The 23075-nt window shown below is 36.8% G+C and overlaps 1 protein-coding gene across 1 annotated transcript in view; it reads left to right on the top strand.

The window, feature by feature from the left end:
- The window catches only part of GRAMD1C (GRAM domain containing 1C), a 106577-nt gene that overhangs the window by 13507 nt on the left and 69995 nt on the right, over positions 1–23075 (top strand). The window contains 1 exon segment of the mRNA XM_079155419.1: positions 20341–20425. Coding sequence (XP_079011545.1) covers positions 20341–20425 — 85 coding nt within the window.

Below are 23075 nucleotides of genomic sequence, written 5' to 3' on the forward strand. Positions count from 1 at the left end.
CATTCTTCCAGGGGCAGTCTCCAACTTGCAGAGGCAGATGACCTCATGGCTTCATTTCCTCGATTTGACCCGATCCTCTATTTCTACACTAACTACCTGTTCCCAATTCTGGCTTCATTCCCCCCTCTAATCTTAGGAACTCCATGCTGCTGGGGAAGGAGGTCGATGACCGCTGTGGCTTCTTCGAGCTGGAAGTGGGTGGCGTGGGGCAAGCAGCTTGGAGTTCCTTTTCTAAAAATCGGGTCAATCGAGGGGCCCCAGGAAGAAGACTGGTTGGGGAAGAGCAGTTTGTAAAGTCATCTGGGGGCGGCTTCTTCTATGATAGAAGAACAAAAAGACATGAGTACTGAAAGGAGATTAGTACAAAGTAAATGTTGCAGCATCTGAAAAATGCCTCTGAGTATCATGAAAATGACAGAAGTTAATCTCTCACCAGGAGGTGGAAGAACTGAGAAATTGTTCCCATAACTAGGCCTAGCAAGGCTGGAGAGAACAAGGCCTTTATTGGGGACTTTAACATTGTCATAGATGTCCCCAGAATATATAGTTAAGCTACTTAATGTCATCTGATTTTGTAAAATATCCCTTTATTGGTATAACCTGTGTTTACTAGAGATCTCTATACTTCTGTTACTTAGGAATAGATAATCATACTAGCAAACATAGATTAAGTCTACCTGTGTAGCTTAGGAAGGTCTTAAACTGACTAAAAACTTCTGACTCTGGCAGTTTCTCTTGATAGTTATCAGGCACATTTGCTGAAGAATCTTCCTCTCATTTGTAGCTTCCAGTCTATTCTAGTGGACTAATACAAGTGTACATCTTAAGTTACATTTAATTATTATTTCCTTTAAATGCCCAAGAATGGCTATATTTTGGTTTTAACTGTTTTGCTGGGTATCTAAGATCAAGCTGGTCAAATTGACCTGGTTCCTGTCTTGTTAAAGAGTCAGCTGAGTCCCACAGGGGTCACTCGTACAGAACTTAAGAGCGGCTCCTTAGCTCCACCAGTGACTTTGATTAGGCAGGGTCTCTTGATGAGGTGACTTCCTTTAGAAACATCAAGGGATGTTTCCCCTTTTCCATGACCCTCCTCTGCAGCAGATGCACTGGATAATTTTTCATCCTCTAGTCTCAACAATCTCCTTGATCAGGAGGTTGTGTGACCCAGAGTTGCAACGCTCCTTAGAGAAGTTCTCTTATTCCCTGGGTTCAGGCTAACGTTGAGGGCAAGACCCAAATATGGACTTTTCTTGACCTCTGTATTTAACTCCAATTTCTAAGTTTGATCTTAATTATCCAGCAAGCCAGTCTCACCAGTCATAAATTAAGAGTAATGGGCTTTAACTTTAATGTCCATAACTTTACAGTTATTTACCCTTTTATCTAACTGGAGTCTGCATTAGTACTGGAAGTTACCACTATCCATTCTATAAGTGATGGCTTATTATCACAAGTTACCTAGGTTGTTTGTTCTTGGAGCAGCTACTTCTGCAAAACATTAACAGGTAACAGTTTTACAAAATGAAATTAGCAAGAGTAAAAATATATTCAGCTTGTATAATAGCTATCTTGAATTTTGATTGAGAACTACATTCTATCCCCTATTTGAGATCACAGTACTTTTACAACAAGAACCAATCTTTGACTATAACTTTAAATAAGCTGAAGTCTGGCTTATTTTGGAGCTATTCTACACACAGTGAGGTGGGAGGCAGAGCCTTATCTCAGGTAAGGCGTGGCTCTTTACAGATCTTAAGTGTTCTAATTCTGATGTTGATCTTTGCTTCTTTTCCTTAAATACCATTAAGTAGTTTACATATACTGTTTCCTGAGTCTATATAAACTTTATAATTAACACAATTTAACATAGTATCTAAAACATGAATCAAAGAAAGGCTGAGAGAGCTTTTAACTTTCCTTTTGTGATTAAGTGGCAAAATGTTTTCATGTTTCTTTCATGTTTCACAATATTAACCTTTAAACAAATCAGACTCTAATGTTTAGAAATACATTTACATTTGAAATTCTTTATCCCAGTGTAAAAAGTAACAAATTTTACACATACCCTATTGATAGCAGGTCCTATAATAGAACATTAAATGATAGAAATAAATCCTCAATAAAATTTACTCTTTATAAGTTTAAGATTACCATTACAGACAAGTTTAATCTGGAGGATAGCAGAGCTTAATAAATTCCTTGCTTTAAAAACTTGTGGTCCTGAAAAATATGAACACATTTAATATACAACTAGTGACCATTTCACAAATACCTTGACACTTTTATCTTACCAAATTGAGTTTTTAAAGAAAAATTTAGACTCTGTAACATAGTACAATAATCTAGCAGTTGTTTAACCATAATTGTATAAACCCCAATTTTTAAGACTAATTGTTCTAAAGAATAAAACTTAATAGACACAAAGTTAAGAGTAAATTAGTGTTATCAAATCCTTGTCATTTTACCATGTCATTCTACCATATAGACTAAACTTTGGTTTATATCAGAACATTAGTATTTCACCTTAGGAAAAACCTTCAATAGTTTTAGCTGTCTCACATACATATAACCAACTTAGTTACACACAAACTTGTTGAAACTTGCCCTTTACTTACACAGACTTTCTTAGCACTTACTTAGACCCTCATGTATTTCATCACACAAGCACTTTCTTACCCAGAAACATTTCCTTTTTCCTTTTACTAAATATATTTCCATACCCAGAGCCTTTTATTTTCTCTTTCCTATTCGTTGTCCCCTTTTTGTTCACATTCTGAAACAACTCTTATGAAATTTCTGAATTTAGATAAATTACTCTATTTTTAATAAGATTAAATATTCTGTTGTTTATAGTACTCTAATTGAAACACAGTTGAAACTTTTGGGACCCTTGTATATAGAATTGCACTTGTTAGGACATAACTCTTAGTAACCTTGTTTTTAGTTTAGTGATGACACAAAGCAAGTTTAAACCCTTTTATTTACCAACCTATGAAAACACCAATAATGTTTAAGTATGATACCCCATGGAATTTAAGGAGTTAAAAGTTATTTAACAATTAGCATTTTAACTTTGTAAATTAATCAGATGTCTCTACAAACACATTAGAGTAATCCCATACATGTTAACTCTAATTCACTTATTCTGTAAAAAACCAAGATATCAGACAAGTGTCCTGAACAGTATTTGCTGTCTCTTCCCTGTTGAAGAAAAGTCCTAGAAACAATTGATATTGACATTTTATTAACATCAATATTTTATTAGCTTGACCACCTAGAGAATTGCAAGTTATTTTCAAAGATATTTTACTCTTATTAGTTTACCCAATTTGAACCTTTTTTAAATCACGTGAATTAAAAGTATCTGGATCCATTTTTTAAATTTTAATTTTAGGAGCGCTCAGTTTTGATACAGACAAAACATGACATCAGACAGCACAACATACAAATAACACAAAACCAAGCCCTTGTAACTTTATAGGTGAATCTCCATTGCAATGTAACAGATGTTCAAAAACTCTAGTTGAATAAAAAATAGAACTGATCAAAAAATCATGAGCTCAAAAAAAACATATAATTAAAAATATAGCATTTACTTTGCTGGAGTTTTAGAGACTCTTTTTACCTTTTCTTTCCCTGGGTTTGAGACCCGTCTCCTACTGAGCCTTTAGGCTTCTTTTATTTATATTTCAATGTAAGCCTTGACTGAGATCTGGAAGGATCTAACAGGTTTTAACAGAAACTCTGTGTCTAAGGCATTTTAGCCATCTCATCCGGACAGGTTGAATGTTAAAATTATGAGACCTTATTTTTCATTACTTTTGAGACTGAAGCTACTTCGCTAAGTTACCCTTCAGGGCTGTCGGGAGGGGGAGTCCAGAGAAGGAACCTTTGGGGTCCACCCGAGAGTAGCCTGGGCCGAGAACCCCCCAGTTGTTCCAACCCTTCCTCCACCTCCGCCACAAACACACAACAGAACCAGATACAGACGGGCGCCAATCTCTGATCCACCAATTGAACCCCATCAGCGCCCTTACCGACGGAGACTACCAGGCGTCCCTGGCTCTCCTTCCACCCTTAGGGCGTCCCCCAGGGCTGCAACCTGTGGCCCCCCAGGCACGTCTACCGGCCACTGTCCGACCCCTCTCACGAGTCACCGAACGGTTGCCACCGAAACCGAAAGCACGCTCACAGAACCAGACCAACTAACAAAACACAAGACAAAGACAGACAACTTCGGGGTACCCCTTCTTACCTCCAAGGTCGACTCTGCGGATGAGGGGGGGCCATCTTATCCTGGATGAGCCCCCAAATGTAAGGCCCCCAAAAAGGAAACCCCAACTCTGTCCCATGGATGGACGGCAACCCCAATCAACCGCAGGAGGCGTCACTCGATGCAAACCGCAAGAGGTGTTTATTCCAGCGCGCTGGGACCCAACTCGAGGAGTCGAGTCCCTAGCAGAAAATCTTGTAGGTTTATAAAGGCAGAAACCACACATCGGAATGGGTCACACATGAAAGGGGGAAAAGGGGGAACAAAGCTGCCAGGAAATTTCAAAGGGGGTCTGGGTTTGCTGACAACATGTTTCACAATGTTTTACAACAGGTGTAGATTCTGGTCAATAGTTTCTGGTAATCCTACTGTTTGAGCACTATCTGGCTATCAGGCTCAATTTACTCTTTTACTCTCTGTTTGGGGCTGTTTCCTGGAACAGCTTTAAGGGCTTTGTTCCCATTACTGGGAGGGAAACCTTAGGGAGTTGAGATAAAACAGCTTAAAAAAATGTCCATTCTTTCAGTATAATTGGAGGACAAAAACCAAACTGAAGCACCGGGTTTTAGACTATTGTCCTGATCTTCCTTTGTAAATTGTGACACTTATCCAAAAAAAAAAAAAAAAAAAAGGAACAAAGTAAAAAAATTCATATTTTACTTAAAATAAACTTCTTAAAGATGATCATATCAGCATGGAAAAAATCTTTGGGGCCAAAAACATGACCACTAAGAATTACTAATTGTCTTGATCTGTTTTGTGTTGCTCTAATAATACCACAGACTGCCTAATTTATAAAAAAAATAGAAATTTTTTTTTATAGTTCTGGAGACTGGCAAGTGCAAGGTTGAGGAGCTTATGACTGGTGGTGCCATTCTTGCTGTGTTATTTCATGATAAAAAGTAGAAGGGCAAAAGAAAATGTATGAGAGAGCAAGAGAGAACTTAAAATCAAGTTCAGTGACAGCTGAAGTCCACTTATGATAACTAACCCACTCCCATGGTGACGACACTAGTTTGATCACCTCTTACTCTGTTGCATTAGAGATTAAGTTTATAACACATGAACTTTGGGGGGTCACATTAAAATTGTAGCACCAGTAAATTATCATATTTAATAAGTGATATAGAGACTAAGGAAAATAATTGAAACAGTGATATGTTACTAGGATATTTATTAAGGCTTCATCCTCAGTATAATTTGATAATCTGTGGCAGTGAGAAATTTAAATAGCACATACAAACCAAATTTAAGAAAATATAAACATTCTTGCTTAACATTCCCTGTCTTTCCAGAAATCTTTTATTAGATATGAGCTGTGAATTTAAAAACAGTGACAATAATGCAGTGCGTTACATGGGATACTGGGTTTTTATTATTCTAGTCACATTTTGCTCAATGATTAAATAATTTAAATTGCATTATTTTACTGGGGAAGATATTTATAATTAGTAAAATGCCTACTAAGGAACAGGTAGTTGGAGGGAGGGGATAAAAAGGGGTGTTAAGTATTGACTTCTATATCAGTTTTAAAAGGACTTTTTAAATGTTTTCCCCCTGACATGGAATTAACACATTTATTCTAACTCTACAAACCTTCTCTTCATTTGCCAATATTTTTTTACTTTAAGTTTAAAATAATCGTGCATTCATATGCAGTCCTAAGAAATAATGACAAGAGATCTCTTAAATGCATTATACAGTTTCCCCCATTATTAATATCTTGTAAAATCATAGAACATTATCCCAATGAGGATTTTGGCATCGATAGACTCAAGATACAGAAAATTTCCACCTAGGCTTTCCTGGCTGCTCTATGGAGCAAAACCAAGAAAGCAGACAGGAAGCTTCTCAGCAAAGTGGGTGAACAACAACAAAAAAAAACCCTGGAATTAAAAACTGGATATTTAAAGCAGATTGGGGGCTCAGAATGTTAGATATAATAAAATAAGGAAGAAACCCCCAGCGCCACAGCTACTGCCACAGCCAGGCCAGAAGCACTAGCCAGATTGGTCCCTCCATGAGCATAGTGGAAGGATAAAGGAATTAAAGGAACCTACATTTAGGGGAAGCCCGATGCGTGTCTGAGTACGGGGAATTTAGAGATCAAGGAAAGACTCACTGCATGATATCCGTGTGTGGGGAAAGAAGCTGCCATTTCTCCAAGTGGCATGCGGAGGAAAAAAGAAGGAACCATTTTGCAGCTGCTGTGCAGGGACCAGCAACTGAGGGGGCTAATTCCTGGCAAATCTGAGTTTGGCCCCAAATACAGGCTAAGTAAACACACTGCACGACATAGAGTGTGCTTAAGTGACCAGGGAAAAATCAAATGTTGAGAGAGGTTTACACAGGGGACAACTGGTTGTGGAAACCCACTTGGTTCTACCCCTTCCCCTCCAGTCTGTTGCAGGACCAGCTAGAAGAGACACAACTGGTCGGGAACTTGGAAGGTCAGGGTTGGGAGAGATTGTTTAGAGACTGAACCTGAGACCAAATGTGGGGTCCAAGGATGAGGTAGGGGCTAAGAATTGGGTGCTCCACCACACAAGTGGAATCCAGGGGAAATCCCTGGGGTACATCTTCCAGCATGGACCAGCAAGTACTAGGCACTGGAGGTGCACTGATTTAAAATCTCTAGACCAGTTGGCTTTCAGCAAAGAGTCTGGAGCAAACCTAAGCTTAACTCAGCCTCCAGAAACTCCATCTATGGGATTACCTGTCTCAATCCAGTAATCCAGAGGGTGGAATATTGCACTCCAGAAGGCCCCACCTAACACTGCTGAGAATCTTTTGAACTCTGACAAAAGAATTCTTTAACTTGTCATCAAGATTTTTAAAAATTCTTTTTCTCTGTTTACTTATGACCTTGATGGTACATGGACATTTATACATATTATGTATTTTTTCCTAATTTCTAACAATTTTGAAGCCAGTTACTCTTCATGGATTAGTTTTTTGTGAACTAGGATGTTTGATTAGTATATTTTATTTTTGTATTCTTTTATTTTTGTTTTTAATTTTTAAAATTTTTACTTTATATCTATTTTTTCTCTTGCCTTTTCCCCCTGATTCTCTCCTTTCTTCTAAGAATCTTTACTGTTCTCTTTTATTCTTTCTTTAATTTTTTCTCCTCTCCTCCTCCCTCATCACATCCCATATCACTTCTGCCCTCTCTCTGTACACCATTTGAAATTATAAACCCTTTTGCAAACAATGTTTTTATCATATCATATCAAAAATGATTATATCATTTTTGCTTATTGTGATAATTAATATCATAGACATCATAGTAGGAACTATTTGGTTTAATGCTATAAATTGTTTGCATTGGTTATTATTATTACTTGTCTCCCCCTAAATAGTGAGATACTGGAAACCTTCAGGGATACTATAAGTCCACAGGGTAGAAACTCTACTGCCTCAGATTCATATTGTTAGATGGATAGACACACAAACAACATGAAAAAACAAGGGAAAAAAAGTCACCCCAAACAAATGAAGATACTCCAGTAATAGAATCCATCAACACCACAGTGGAAGAAATGTCAGAGAAAGGGGTTAGAATGTACATACTTAAACTGATCTGTGAAGTAAGGATGGTATAAGAAAGGAAATCAGAGAGAAAATATAGGGAAGTGAAAGATCAACAGAATAGAGATTCTGGAAAAAAAAGCAGAAATCCTCAAAATGAAGGAAACAATAAACCAAATTAAAAATTCAATAGAAAGAAACACCAACAGACTAGACCACTTGGAAGACAGAACCTCAGGTGATGAAGACAAAATATATCGAAAATAGAGTTGACTATCCAGAGAAGATGCTAAAGAAACCATGAACAGAACTTCCAAGAATTTATGGGATAATGTGAAAAGATCAAATTTAAGATTTACAAGCATGGATGAAGGCACAGAGATACAAACCAAAGGAATACACAATCTTCTCAATGAATCAATATCAGAAAATTTCCCAAACCTAAAGAACGAAATGGAAAATCAAATATAAGAGGCTTACAGGACCCCAAGTGTGTACAAAATAACAACAGACCCATACCAAGGTACATTATAATAAAAATGCCTAATATACAGAATAAGATAGAATTTTAAGACTGTAAGAGAAAATAATCAGGGTCACAGTACCTGCAGGGTTTGATTACACGTGGCTGCCGCCGTTTTGAGACAACAGCCAGGCCCTGTAGGACCCCTGGCCAGACTGACCGAGTCCCGTCTCCAGGATCCCTCAATCCGACCAATCACTCCCTGCCTCTGGGGCCCTCACATCAACTGATTGCTCCCTGCCGCCAGGACCCCCAGACCAACTGACTGCGCCCTATCACCGGGACCCCAGACCGACTGATTGCACCCGGCCTCCAGGATCCCACAACTACACCAAACACACCGGACCTCCAGGACCCCTGCCTGGACCACACTGCATCCGTCTCCAGGACCTCCAGTGACCACGTCCACCCCTGAGCTGCAGCTCCCCATTTGCCAACACATTTCGAAGCCAGAGCAGCCATCTTGGATAATCCTGGAAGCCGTAGCTCCAATCTTCGGGTGGGGCAAATCCCATCCTGCGACACCTGCTGGAGGCTTGAAGCTCATTCTCAGGGGCTATTTGGTCTAGGATTGCATAGTGTCTGGTTTGGGCACTGCTAGTATTGATCTCCCCTTAAAGAAAGGGTTTTGGAACCTATAGGGCCACTATAAGCCTATAGGGGGAAATCTGCAACTACCCAGATCTGCAGCGCTAGAGGGGAACATACATGAACAACATGAAAAAACAAGGGAAGAAAATGATCCAAACAAATCTAGATTCTGTAGTAATAGAATCCAATGACAGTATTGGTAGAAGAAATGTCAGAACAAGGACTTCAGATTATACATGATTAAGATGATTCGCGAAGCAAAGGATGACATTAGAGAGCAAAGCAGGCAATGAATGATAATACCAATAAGCTGAAAGAGCACCTGCAGGAAGCAAAAGATCATTTTCAACAAAGACATAGAGATTCTCAAAAAAAAAACCAAACGGAAATCCTTGAAATGAAGGAGACAATAAACCAAATAAAAAACTCAATGGAAAGCATCACCAACAGACTAGACCACTTGGAAGACAGAACGTCAGACAATGAAGACAAAATATTTAATCTTGAAAATAAAGTCACCCAAACAGAGAAGATGGTAAGAAATCACGAACAGAATCTCCAAGAACTATGGGACATCATGAAAAGACCAAATTTAAGAATTATTGGGATTGAGGAAGGCACAGACATACAAACCAAAGGAATGAACACCTATTCAATGAAATAATATCAGAAAATTTCCCAACCTGAAGAATGAAATGGAAAATCAAATACAAGAGGCTTACAGAAACACCAAATGCACAGAATCACAACAGATCCACACCAAGGCACATTATAATGAAAATGCCTAACATTCAAAATAAGATAGGATATTGAAGGCCGCGAGAGAAAAGCATCACATTACATATAGGGGGAGACCAATACAGATAGCAGCCGACTTCTCAACCCAGACTCTAAAACCTAGAGAAGGGCCTGGGACCAACATATTTTCAAGCTCTGAAAGAACATGGTTGCCAACCAAGAATCCTATACCCAGCAAAACTAACCTTCAGATTTGAAGATGAAATAAAATCCTCCATGATAAACAAAAGTTTAAAAGAATTTACAAATAGAAAGCCTGCACTACAGAATGTTCTCAACAAAATATTCCATGAGGAGGGAAATGAAAAACAAACAATGGAGGTCAGCAAAGGGAGGAACTACCTTAGAGAAAAACCACTCAAGGAGAAACCAAGTCAACTTAAAAACCAAAATAAGCCAAATGTCTGGGAATACAAATCATTTCTCAATAATAACCCTGAACGTTAACTGGCCTAAACTCATCAATCAAAAGACATAGATGGCAGAATGGATTAAAAAGAAAGACCCAACAATATGCTGCCTGCAAGAGACTCATCTCATAGAAAAAGACATCCACAGACTAAAGGTGAAAGGATGGGTTAAAAAACCTACCACGCACATGGACCAGTAAAAAAGCGGGGGTTTCCATCCTTATATCAGATAAAGTGGACATCAAGCCAAAGTTAGTCAGAGGGGATAAAGAAGGACATTTCATACTGCTTAAGGGAAACATAAATCAGAAAGTCATAACGATAGTAAATATTTATGCCCAAACAATGGTGCATCCCTGTACATCAAACAAATCCTTCTCAATTTCAAGAATTACATAGACCACAACACAATAATTCTGGGCAACTTTAATGCACTGCTGTCAACACTAAATAGATCTTCCAAACAAAAATCCAACCAAAGAAACCATAGAACTCAATAACACAATCAATAACCTAGACTTAATAGACATATATAGAATATTCCATCCATCAACGAGTGGATACACTTTCTTCTCAGCAGCACATGGAACCTCTCAAAAATAGACCATATGTTATGCTACAAAGCAGCCCTTAGGAATGCAAAAAAATAGAGATACTGCCTTGTGTTCTATCAGATATAATGGACTGAGAGTAGAAATCAATGACAAAGTAAAAAAGGAAATTACTCCAACACTGGAGACTAATAATATGCTATTGAATGAAACATGGATAACAAAAAACATCAGGGAGGAGATTAAAAAATTCTTAGAGGTCAATGAGAATGATGATACAACATATGAAAATCTGGGACACTATGAAAGTGGTGTTAAGAGGAAAATTCATTGCATGGAGCGCATTCCAGAAAAGAATGAAAAGTCAACAATTAAATGACCTAACATTACAGCTCAAAGCCCTAGAAAAAGAAAAACAGAATAACAGCAAAAGTAGTAGAAGACAGGAAATCATTAAAATCAGAGCTGAAATCAATGAAATTGAAACAAAGAAAACTATTCAAAAAATTGACAAAACAAAAGTTGGTTCTTTGAGAAAGTAAACAAAATAGACAAACCCTTAGCCACACTAACAAAGAGAAGGAGAGAGAAAACTCAAATTACTAAAATTCATGATGCAAAAGGAAATATCACAACAGACACCACTGAGATACAGAACATAATGAGAAGCTACTTTGGAAATCTGTATTCCAACAAAATAGAAAGTACCGAAGACATTGACAAATTTCTAGAGACATATGCTCCTCCCAAACTGAACCAGGAGGACATACACGATTTAAACAGATCAATATCAAGCAATGAAATAGAAGAAGCCATTAAAAATCTACCATCCAAGAAAAGCCCAGGACCAGATGGATTCTCAGCAGAGTTCTACAAGACCTTCAAAGAAGAACTCATTCCAATACTTCTCAAAGTATTCCAGGAAATAGAAAAGGAGGGTACCCTACCAAACTTCATTCTATGAAGCTAATATCATCATCATACCCAAACCAGGAAAAGACACATCAAGGAAAGAAAATTTTAGACCAATATCCTTGATGAATATAGATGCTAAGATCCTTAATAAAATATTGGCAAACCATATCCAAAAACATATTAAGAAAATTGTGCACCACGATCAAGTGGGGTTCATTCCTGGAATGCAAGGATGGTTTAACATCCGTAAATCAATAAACGTAATCCATCATGTCAATAGACTTAAGGATAAGAATCATATGTTATTTCAATTGATGCAGAAAAAGCATTTGACAATATACAACACCCCTTCATGCTGAAAACACTAGAAAAAATAGGGATAGTGGGAACATACCTGAACATTGTAAAGGCTATTTATGCTAAGCCCATGGCCAACTTCATTCTTAATGGAGAAAAACTGATACCATTCCCTTTAAAAACAGGAACAAGACAGGGATGTCCTCTTTCACCACTTCTATTCAACATTGTCCTTGAAACTCTAGCCAGAGTAATTAGGCAGACTAAAGAAATTAAAGGGATATGAATAGGAAAAGAGGAGCTTAAGCTGTCACTATTTTCGGATGACATGATTCTATATTTAGAGGATCCAAAAACCTCCTCCAGAAAACTTCTAGACCTCATCAATGAATTCAGCAAAATAGCAGGCTATAAAATCAACACGCATCAATCTACAGCATTTTTATACGCAAGCGATGAAACAGCTGAAAGGGAAATGAGGAAAACAACTCCATTTGCAATAGCCTCAAAAAAAATAAAATACTTGGGTATCAATCTAACCAAAGAAGTAAAAGATCTCTACAATGAAAACTACAAAACACTGAAGAAAGAAATTAAGGAAGACCTTAGAAGATGGAAAGATCTCCCATGTTCTTGGATAGGCAGAGTGGAGAATATCTTTGCCACTCATACTTCAGATAGAGCACTAATTTCCAGAATATATAAAGAACTCAAAAAACTCTACACCAAGAATACAAATAACCCAATCAAGAAATGGGCTAAGGAAATGAACAGACGGAGCACTAATTTCCAGAATCTATAAAGAACTCAAAAAACTCTACACCAAGAATACAAATAATCCGATCAACAAATGGGCTAAGGAAATGAACAGACACTTCACAGAAGAACACGTACAAGCAATCAACAGATATATGAAAAAGTGTTCAACATCTCTAGTAATAAGAGAAATGCAAATCAAAACTACACTAAGATTCCATCTCACCCCAATTAGAATGGCGATCATCAAGAATGCAAGCAACAATAGGTGTTGGCGAGGATGTGGGGAAAAAGGTATACTCATCCATTGCTGGTGGGGCTGCAAATTAGTGCAGCCACTCTGGAAAGCAGTGCGGAGATTCCTTAGAAAACTTGGAATGGACCTACCATTTGACCCAGCTATCCCACTCCTCGGCCTATACTCAAAGGATTTAAAATCAGCGCACTACAGAGATACAGCCACATCAATGTTCATAGCGGCTCAATTCATAATAGCCAGACTATGGAACCAACCTAGATGCCCTTCAATTGATGAATGGATAACGAAACTGTGGTATATATATACAATGGAATATTACTCAGCTATAAAGAATAATAAAATTATGGCGTTTGCAGGCAAATGGATGAAATTGGAGAATATCATGTTAAATGAGATAAGCCAATCTCAAAAATCCAGAAAAGGAATGATCTCACTGATAAGTGGATGATGACACTTAATGGGGGGTGGGAGTGGGACAAGAATGGAGGAAGGAGGGACTGTATAGAGGAAAAAGAGAGGTGGGAGGGGTGGGGGGGGGAAGGAAAAAATAATGGAATGACTCAAACATCAGTACTCTGTAAATTTATGAATATACAAATGGTATGCTGTTACTCCATGTACAAACAGAAACAACATGTATCCCATTTGTTTACAATAAAAATAAATTAAAAAAAAAAAGAAAAAAAAATAGGTTACATATGGGGGAAAAACCAGTTTGGACCTCAGCTGATTTTTCAACCCAGACTCACAAAAATGAACCAAAACAACAACAAAACACACCAACCCCCAAGACCAAAACAATAACAGAAACTTTTCACAAAGAAAAGCTCAGGACCAAATGGCTTCACTGGTATACTCTACCAAATATTTAAAGACTTAACACAGATCCTTTAAAAACTCTTCCAAAAAAGTAGAAAAGGAGACAACATTTCCCAAACCATTTTATGATTCTAAAACAACATTAATTGTAATTCTCTACACTAGCAGTGAACAATCTTAAAATGAAATTAGGAAAATTTCATTTATAGTAACATCAAAATAGGAGTTAGGAATCAATTTAACAAAAGATGTGTAATATTTGTATTAGAAGTCCCCTCTTACCCTTAGGGGATGGCTTCCATATCCCCAGTGGATTCCTGAAACAGTGGATACCAACAAATCTTTACATATACTATGTTTTTTCCTATACTTACCTATGATAAATTTCAATTTATAAGTTAGACATAGTAAAAAATGAACAATAAGTAAATAATAAAATTAACTATGATAAACATACTATATAGAAGTTATTTAAAACGTATATGAATTATTTACTTCTGAAATTTTCTGCTTAATATTTTCAGACCATAAGTAACTGAAACCATGACAGCAAAACCTATGATATGGAGAGACTACTGTGCACTGAAAACTACAAAACCTCACTGAAAGAGGTTTAAATAGATAATCAAGAGAAAAGACATCTCATGTTCATGGATTAGGAGACACTATTGTAAAGAGGGAGATACTCCTCAAATTAATCCACAGATTCAATGCCATCCTATAAATCCAAACTATTATTTTTCTAGAAATTGGCAGGCTGAACCTAAAGTCACCCAAAAGTGCCAGGGACCCAGAATTACCAAACATAATCTTGATAAAGAATGAAGTTAGGAGCTGGGGTTGGAACTTAGTGGTAGAGCACTTGCCTGGCATGTGTGAGGCACTGGATTTGATCCTCAGCACTGCATATTTACAAATAAAGTAAAGGTTCAAGGACAACTAAAAAAAAAAAAAAAAAAAAAAAAGAAGTTAGAAAATGCACACACCCCAGTTTCAAAGCTTGCTGCAAAGCTACAGTAATTAACATGACTTTCATTGACACAAGACTAGACTTGTATATTAATGGAATAAAATTGAGAGTCTAAAAATCAACTCTTAAATTTATGATCAGTTAATTTTTAAGATAGGTGCCAGAGTAATATAAAGGGGGAATCAATAGTCTTTTCAACAAATGGTACCTGGACAATTAGACATACACATGCAAAAGAATAAATGTGGACCTCTGCTTTACACCATATACAAAATTAACATCTATCATAGATCTCAGTATAAGAGCTAAAACTATGAAACTCTTAGAAAGAAAACAGTTATTTATAAATCTTCGTGACCTTTGGATTAGGCAATAGTTTCTTAGATGTGACACCAAAATTTCAAGAGGCAAAAGAAAAAAATAGATACATTGTACTTTGTTAAAATTAAAAATGGCTGTTAACAGGAGATGGTTATGTAAATGAAGATAGAATGAGGTAGATAATATTAAAAATTTTTAATCATTTTAAGTTTCTGTCCCTAAGCATTCCATTTTCATTTGGAGTACCTGTGCACTCCTATATGCCAAACAACTTGGAAAGTTGAGGCAGGAGGATCCCAAATTCAAGTCCAGCCTGGACAGCTAAAGAAGACCCTGTCTCAAAATAAAAAATAAAGAGAGTTGGGGATGTAGCTCAGTAGTAGAAAACCTCTGGATGCAAACTCCAAGACAGCAAAAAAAAAAAAAAATAAATAAAAATAAAAATTAAAAAAATAAATAAATAAATTCTAATTTCTTTTTGTCTTGTAATTCTCTAAAATCATTTTCAAAAATAAGTCTTCTTACTTTAAGTGATTCCAATACTTTCTGTGCATATTTATATATATAAATACTATAAAATTCAGTAAACCAATATCTTGCAATCCAAAATCCTAATGGTTGATATCTGATAAAAATGATCTGAAGAGTTATCAGAGACTCAGTATCTATGACATAGTCCATAGCCTCCAAAGTATATTTTTGAAATGAGTGTTGGTAGTGTATTAGAATAAGAAGTGAAAAACTGAGAGTAAATTAACCTGGCTGGGTGTAGTGGCACATGCTTATGATTCAGTGAATTGGGAGGCTGTGAGGCAGGAGGATCTTAAGTTTGAGGCCAGCCTCAGCAACTTAGTAAGGCCCTATGCAACTTAGCAAGACCCTGTCTCAGAATTAAAAATGGGTTAGGGATATAGCTCAGTGGTCAAGCACCCTTTGATTCAGTAGGAGATGACTATATTCCATTCTATTTTTAAGTATTCAGATTATTTGAAGCTGTGATCTAGTCCTTGTATTGTTAGTCTTTAGTTTTATTCTGTTGTTCACAAAGAACATACTTCATATGGTTTAATCCTTTCAATTTTGCTGAAATTTGTCTTGAGGGCTTGGATGTGGTCTGCTCTGGAGAATGTTTCCTGTGAGCTAGGAAAAAAAAAAAAAAAACAGTGCATTCTGCTATTGTTGAATGGGACATGTGTCAGTCAGCTCTGCATTACTACAATTAAATATTAGGGGAAACTAACTTTATAAAGAGAAAAGATTTATTTAGCTCACAGTTTGGAGATCAGGCCAGCCCCATTGGTTCAGCCTCCAGTGAGGACACCAGATGGCAATGCCAAGAGCATGTTTTTCAGTAATTTAACTATTGTAAGTCTAAGTGCGATGCTCTTTGTTTCTTTTACTTGGGGTTTATTTAAAAATCTTTGAAAAATTTTGACCACTGCTTCTTCAAATGTTTTTCTGCCCTCTCCTTTTTCCTTCTGATACTCATGCATTTTGGTTTACATTCATTTTGGTTTAGTTCATGTTATCCTGCAGGTATCTGAGAGTCTTATTTATTTTCTTCAAACTTCCCCATCTCTTTTTTTTTCCTTTTTATTATTTAAACAAATGGGATACATGTTGTTTCTCTATTTGTACATGGAGTCAAGGCATACCATTTGTGTAATCATAAATTTACATAGGGCAATGTTGTTTGATTCATTCTGTTATTTTTTTTCCCTTCCCCCCCACCCCTCCCACCCCTCTTTTCCCTCTATACAGTCCTTCCTTCCTCCATTCTTACCACCCTCCTTATCCCTAAACCTAACCCTAACCCTAACCCTAACCCTAACGCTAACCCCTCCTACCCCCCATTATATGTCCTCATCTGCTTATCAGCGAGATCATTCGTCCTTTAGTTTTTTGAGATTGGCTTATCTCACTTAGCATGATATTCTCCAATTTCATCCATTTGCCTGCAAATGCCATAATTTTATCATTCTTCATGGCAGAGTAATATTCCATTGTGTATATATATATGCCACAGTTTCTTTATCCATTCATCAACTGAAGGGCATCTAGGTTGGTTCCACCATCTGGCTATGGTGAGTTGAGCAGCTATGAACATTGATGTGGCTGTATCTGTGTAGTATGCTGATTTTAAGTCCTTTGGGTATAGGCCAAGGAATGGGATAGCTGGGTCAAATGGTGGTTCCATTCCAAGCTTTCTGAGGAATCTCCATACTGCTTTCCAGAGTGGCTGCACTAATTTGCAACCCCACCAGCAATGTATGAGTGTACCTTTTTCCCCACATCCTCCCCAACACCTATTGTTGCTTGTGTTCTTGATAATCGCCATTCTAATTGGGGTGAGATGAAATCTTAGGGTAGTTTTGATTTGCATTTCTCTTATTACTAGAGATGTTGAACATTTTTTCATATATCTGTTGATTGCTTGTATGTGTTCTTCTGTGAAGTGTCTGTTCATTGCCTTAGCCCATTTGTTGATCGGATTATTTGTATTCTTGGTGTAGAGTTTTTTGAGTTCTTTATAGATTCTGGAAATTAGTGCTCTATCTGAATTGAAGTATGATTGGCAAAGATATTCTCCCACTCTGTAGGCTCTCTCTTCACATTACTGATAGTTTCCTTTGCTGAGAGAAAGCTTTTTAGTTTGAATCTATCCCAGTGGTTGACTCTTGCTTTTATTTCTTGTGCTATGGGAGTCCTGTTACGGAAGTCTGATCCTAAGCCAACAAGTTGAAGGTTTGGACCTACTTTTTCTTCTATAAGGTGGAGGGTCTCTGGTGTGATTCCGAGGTCCTTGATCCATTTTGAGCTGAGTTTTGTGCAGGGTGAGAGATAGGGGTTTGATTTCATTCTGTTGCATATGGTTTTCCAGTTTTCCCAGCACCATTTGTTGAAGAGGCTATCTTTTCTCCATTGCATATTTTTGGCATCTTTGTCTAGTATGAGAAAATTGTATTTATTTGGGTTTGTGTCTGTGTCCTCTATTCTGTACCATTGATCTACCTTTCTATTTTGGTACCAATACCATGCCCTTTTTGTTACTATTGCTTTGTAGTAGAGTTGAAGATCTGATATTGCGATACCCCCTGCTTTGCTCTTTCTGCTGAGGATTGCTTTAGCTATTCTGGGTTTCTTATTCTTCCAGATGAATTTCATAATTGCTTGCTCTATTTCTGTAAGGTACATCATTGGGATTTTAATTGGAATTGCATTGAATCTGTATAGCACTTTTGGTAGTATGGCCATTTTGACAATATTAATTCTGCCTATCCAAGAACATGGGAGATCTTTCCATCTTCTAAGGTTTTCTTTAATTTCTTTCTTTAGTGTTCTGTAGTTCTCATTGTAGAGGTCTTTCACCTCTTTTGTTAGATTGATTCCCAAGTATTTTATTTTTTTCGAGGCTATTGTGAATGGGATAGTTTTCCTAACTTCTCTTTCTGAAGATTCATCACTTATGTATAAAAATACATTGGATTTATGAGCATTGATCTTGTAACCTGCTACTTTACTGAATTCACTTATGAGTTCTAAGAGTTTTCTGGTGGAATTTCCAGGCTCCTCTAAATATATAATTATGTCATCCCATCTCTTCATATTTGATGTTATGCTGATCTATTTTCATGTTTACTGATTGAATCCCTCTAGTGAGATTTTTATTTTAGGGTTTGTAGTTTTCAACTCCAGAATGCCCATTTTTTTTTATTTAAAAGATTTGTTTAAATATATGAATATATGTTAATATATATATTTGCTTGAATTCTCTGTACTTGTGGAATCATTGTTGTTTTACTTTCCTTTAAGCATAGTTCTCTTTAGTACTTCGGACATATTTATAATAATTGCTTTGAAATATTTGTCTGCTAAATCCAATGAATGGGGACCCTTAAAGATTGCTTCTATTACCTGTTCTTTTTTCTTTCCAGAGTATTAGTCACATTTTTCTGTTTCTTTACCTATTTTATAGTTTTACTGAAAATTGGACTATTTAGATAATAACCATCCCTGGATTCTGATTGTATTCTCCCTTCTCAAAGGGTTGTCATTGTTGATTTTTGTTTAATAATTTGCGTAAAGCTAATGTTTATTTTGTGACATGTGGGAACTAAAATTTCTGCTCAGTTTATTATTTTCTTTCTTTTTTTCTTTTCTTTTCTTTTCTTTTTTTTTTTTTTTTAGTACTAAGATTGAACTCAGGCATGTTTTCGCACTGAGCTACACCCCCAGTCCTTTCTGTACTTTATTTTGAGACAAGGTTTCACTGAATTGCTGAGGCCCTTACTTAAGTTGCTGAGACTGGCTTCAAACTTGAGTCTTCAAACTTGCCTCAGTCTGCCAGTTGCTGGGATTACAAATTTGGACCACCATGTCCAACTATATTGTTTTTCTCTTTAAGGCTGAATTTGTAGGAGTCACTACCCATGTCAGCCAGTGACTGGTCAATGATGTGTTCAAATACATACAGCCAGTACAGCTTTTCCCTTCTACCGACAGATGTGTGTATAGATTAGGGAATATATTCAAAGTTTAGGCCATTTTCCAGTTTGTCTCAGGTTTTATGTTCTCTTGAGATCTCCTGTGTCCCTAGCCAGGAATGTATGAATAGGCTGGGCTATTTCTAGTTTCTTCTACATATACATGCAAACCTCTGTTTGGCCAGGGATATATGGAGAGTGTATCAAGCCCACCTGTGGCTGCCTGTCCTTCAAGATCTCTCTGTAAAGTCTCTTGCTCATCTGTCATTTGACTTGCAACAATAGGGCCTTTGCCTTCATTCTTGCTTGAATAGCTTCAGGATTTTCCCTTTTACCTCTAGGCAGAGATTTCCTGCTTTCCATTCCCAATGAACTTAACCACCTCTGTTGACATAGCTGCTAATTTTTATGGCCTATTCTATCTTGGTAGAACTATCACACTGACTTAACTGGTAGGGGAGGAGGGGTTATGGAAAAAGGAAAAAGGACAGGCCCAGGAAAAAGGACCACAGAATTCTGCTGTACTTACCCAGGTTCAGTGATTTTCATAAACAATCATTTTACAGTTTATTGTATATCTTTTGTCGGTTTCCAGCCATTTTGAGATGATTATCAGTTTTTTCCCATATTTTCACTTTTAAAGAGAGGATTGCCAACCTTTCTGTCATGTTGAAAGTAGTTTCTTCGGTTCTTTTTTCTCCCCTTAGTGTTTTTGAGATAATTATGTTTTTCATATGAGGACATATAAAATATTGCATAGAAAGCATTTTAAATTTCATTTATGTTATAAGATATTACAATTATAATTAAGCAGAAATTAAAAATTTTTATTGTTGCAGATTTCAAGTTCAACATATAAGGACAGGAATGAGGAATACAAAAGACAGTTCACCCATCTACCTGATACGGAGAAGCTGATAGCAGGTAAAAAAATATGGAAGTTTGCAAAAAACAAAACAAAACAACATTTTTAACCATCATTATCAGAATGGAAGTGGCAAGTGACTATATATGTAGAACATTTAAGCCTTTATGCAAGACAGAAAATAGTTTTCAAGATAAGCCACATATTCTCATTCACAATTAGATAATGTAAAACTGTTATAATTTGGGGAAGAGTGATTTTTGACTTAACTATATATATAATATTTTTTGCACACATACTCTAACATAATCTCCGTGAAGTAGAATCGTGACACAAAAGCTAATGAGCATTTAAAATTTTAACTGTTGCTAAATCACTTTCCAGAGAGGCCTTATAATTTGCATTCTTATCAACGGTGTGAGTACTTGTTTTGCCATACCTGAGGAATTCTGCTTTATCAGAGTTTGTTAGGTAGAAATGGTATTAATCATTGTTTAAATATTCATTTCCTTAATTATGAGAGACATTGAACATGGTTTATTTCTTTTTTTGTGCTTTCTCGTCATAAATTTTGCCAACATTTCTAGTGGGTTGTCTTTTCCTAAACTTTGAATAGCTTGTTAGATATTAAAAATAAATTGTAGATCTTTTTTGCATATGTAGAATGCTTCTTGCCAGTCTGCCACTTAAAATCAAAATACTTTTCATAGAAACCTTTCTAAAATGTAGCATACTCATTACTGCCTTCTTGAAAGAAATTAATCTGATTTTAAAGAAATTAATCTGATTTTACAGTAAAATATACTCATCATAAAACTGAAAAGTTATACAGAAGAAGTAAAAAGAAAAAAATGAAAATCATTGGTGATCCTATTATCTATATATAATTTGGCTCATATTTTGTAGTTATCTTTTTAGAAATGGTTACTGCGTGGCTCTAATAATACCTCTGGGGAAGAGCTTAGGCTAAAAGAATGCTCAGTGCTCCAAAAGTATTTGGAGTTAAATTGGTAGGAAAATACATTTTATTCAAAGCCAGCTTTGAAGAAAGGCATAAGAAACTTAATTGTTTCAAAAGTTCCATCTTTGAGATCTCTGAAAGTGAGCAAGACTTTTTGAAGAGGCAGCACTCAGGCGGCAGAGGCAGGGATGTGAGACAAATGATAGGAAGTGTACATGTATAGATTTAGTTAGTGGGTGCTGCACAGGCCTGGGAATAGGACAATCTCCATTCTCAGCTTCCTTAGGACGTGGGGGTAGTGGTTGTGGTTAGGAGAACCCTTCAACTTTTCCTCTTAGCATGAGGAATTTGCTCTTAATTTCAGAAAGAGACTCCCAAATTCAGTCTGTTTCAGTATTTTCCAGTGTATATATTTTCTTTCAAAATTTACATTTTTAATTTTTTTCTTACTGCTATAGTAAACCTGCTTCATTTAGAAAATTTAGAAAATGTTATGAGAGGTAAAATGGCAGCACAGGGGTATTTCTAGGGTGATGAAATGGCTCTACATGGTACTTCAGTGGTGGTTACATAATTGCTTATTTGTCAGACCTTTACACAGGAAACTTGTTTAATCAACTAAGATATCAGGATAGTTCTTTAGTATCTCTAGAAGATGATTGGTTCCAGGATTCCGCCTCAGATACTAAAGTCTGTGGATGCTCAAGTCCCGTATATAAAATGGTACAGTATTTGCCTATCACCTGTGCACATTGTTTAGTATTCTTTAAATCATCTTTAGAATATGTTTAATACCTCATATAAATGCTGTGTAAATAGTTGTTATGTTTCAGGGATCCAATGTTCATGCTGCTCACTACTCAACCGAAAACTCAAGGGGAAAAAAAACTTAGTGGAATGAAACAGTTTCATTCAAGGTTAGCTGTAAAGAATACAGACTAGACTTTCCATCTCAAATCTCTCCTAGGGGAATCAGGGGTGCAAAGGACTTTATAGGAGAAACAGGTTGTGCAGTGGGACAAGAGGCAGGACATCCACGTGCAGGGTGGGTCTTCCTCTCCATTATTTGTGCTTCCACGCATATGTCTCCTCCTTTCCTAGAACATCAAAATGAACCTCAACTTCCTGGGCCATCATCTGCATCTCCTGCTCCTATTGGGAATTGAACCCAGGAGTGCTCTACTACTGAGCTACATCCCCATCCTTTTTATTATATTTTGAGATATGATCTTCCGAAATTGCCCAGGCTTGCCTTGAACTTGTGATACTCTTGCCTAAGCGTACAGAGTCACTGGGATTACAAACATGCTCCACTATACCTAGATTGCATTTTCTTTCCTGACAGAAGGCATTGCTTTTCTGCATGACACTTCACAAGAGCTAATAAAAGGAAGGGTTGTTATGAGGGAGGACTCTCTTTAGAATACCATGGGAGAGGGATGAGTAGTTAAAAAGATTAGGAAGAAAATGGAAAAGTAATTCTGTTAAAGACTGCTTCTGAGGGAACCTTTCTGTTAAAGTTACAGTGATAGGGGACAGACAGATGAGTGGTGGGAACATGAGGTTAAGGGAATAATTCTATATAATGGGCACATTGTGCTAACCCCCACATTCTTTCTTTTCCAAGAAGCAATTCACCTGTAACCCTGCCTGGCTTAGGTGGACAGGATATGTCACATTTCTCAGCAAACTACTTGTTATCTGCAGGAGAAATGCAGGCCCAAAAATCATGTCCATAAGAGAACCCA

The sequence above is a fragment of the Sciurus vulgaris genome, assembly GCF_902686455.1.
Source record: "Sciurus vulgaris genome assembly, chromosome: 10".
NCBI lineage: Eukaryota > Metazoa > Chordata > Mammalia > Rodentia > Sciuridae > Sciurus > Sciurus vulgaris.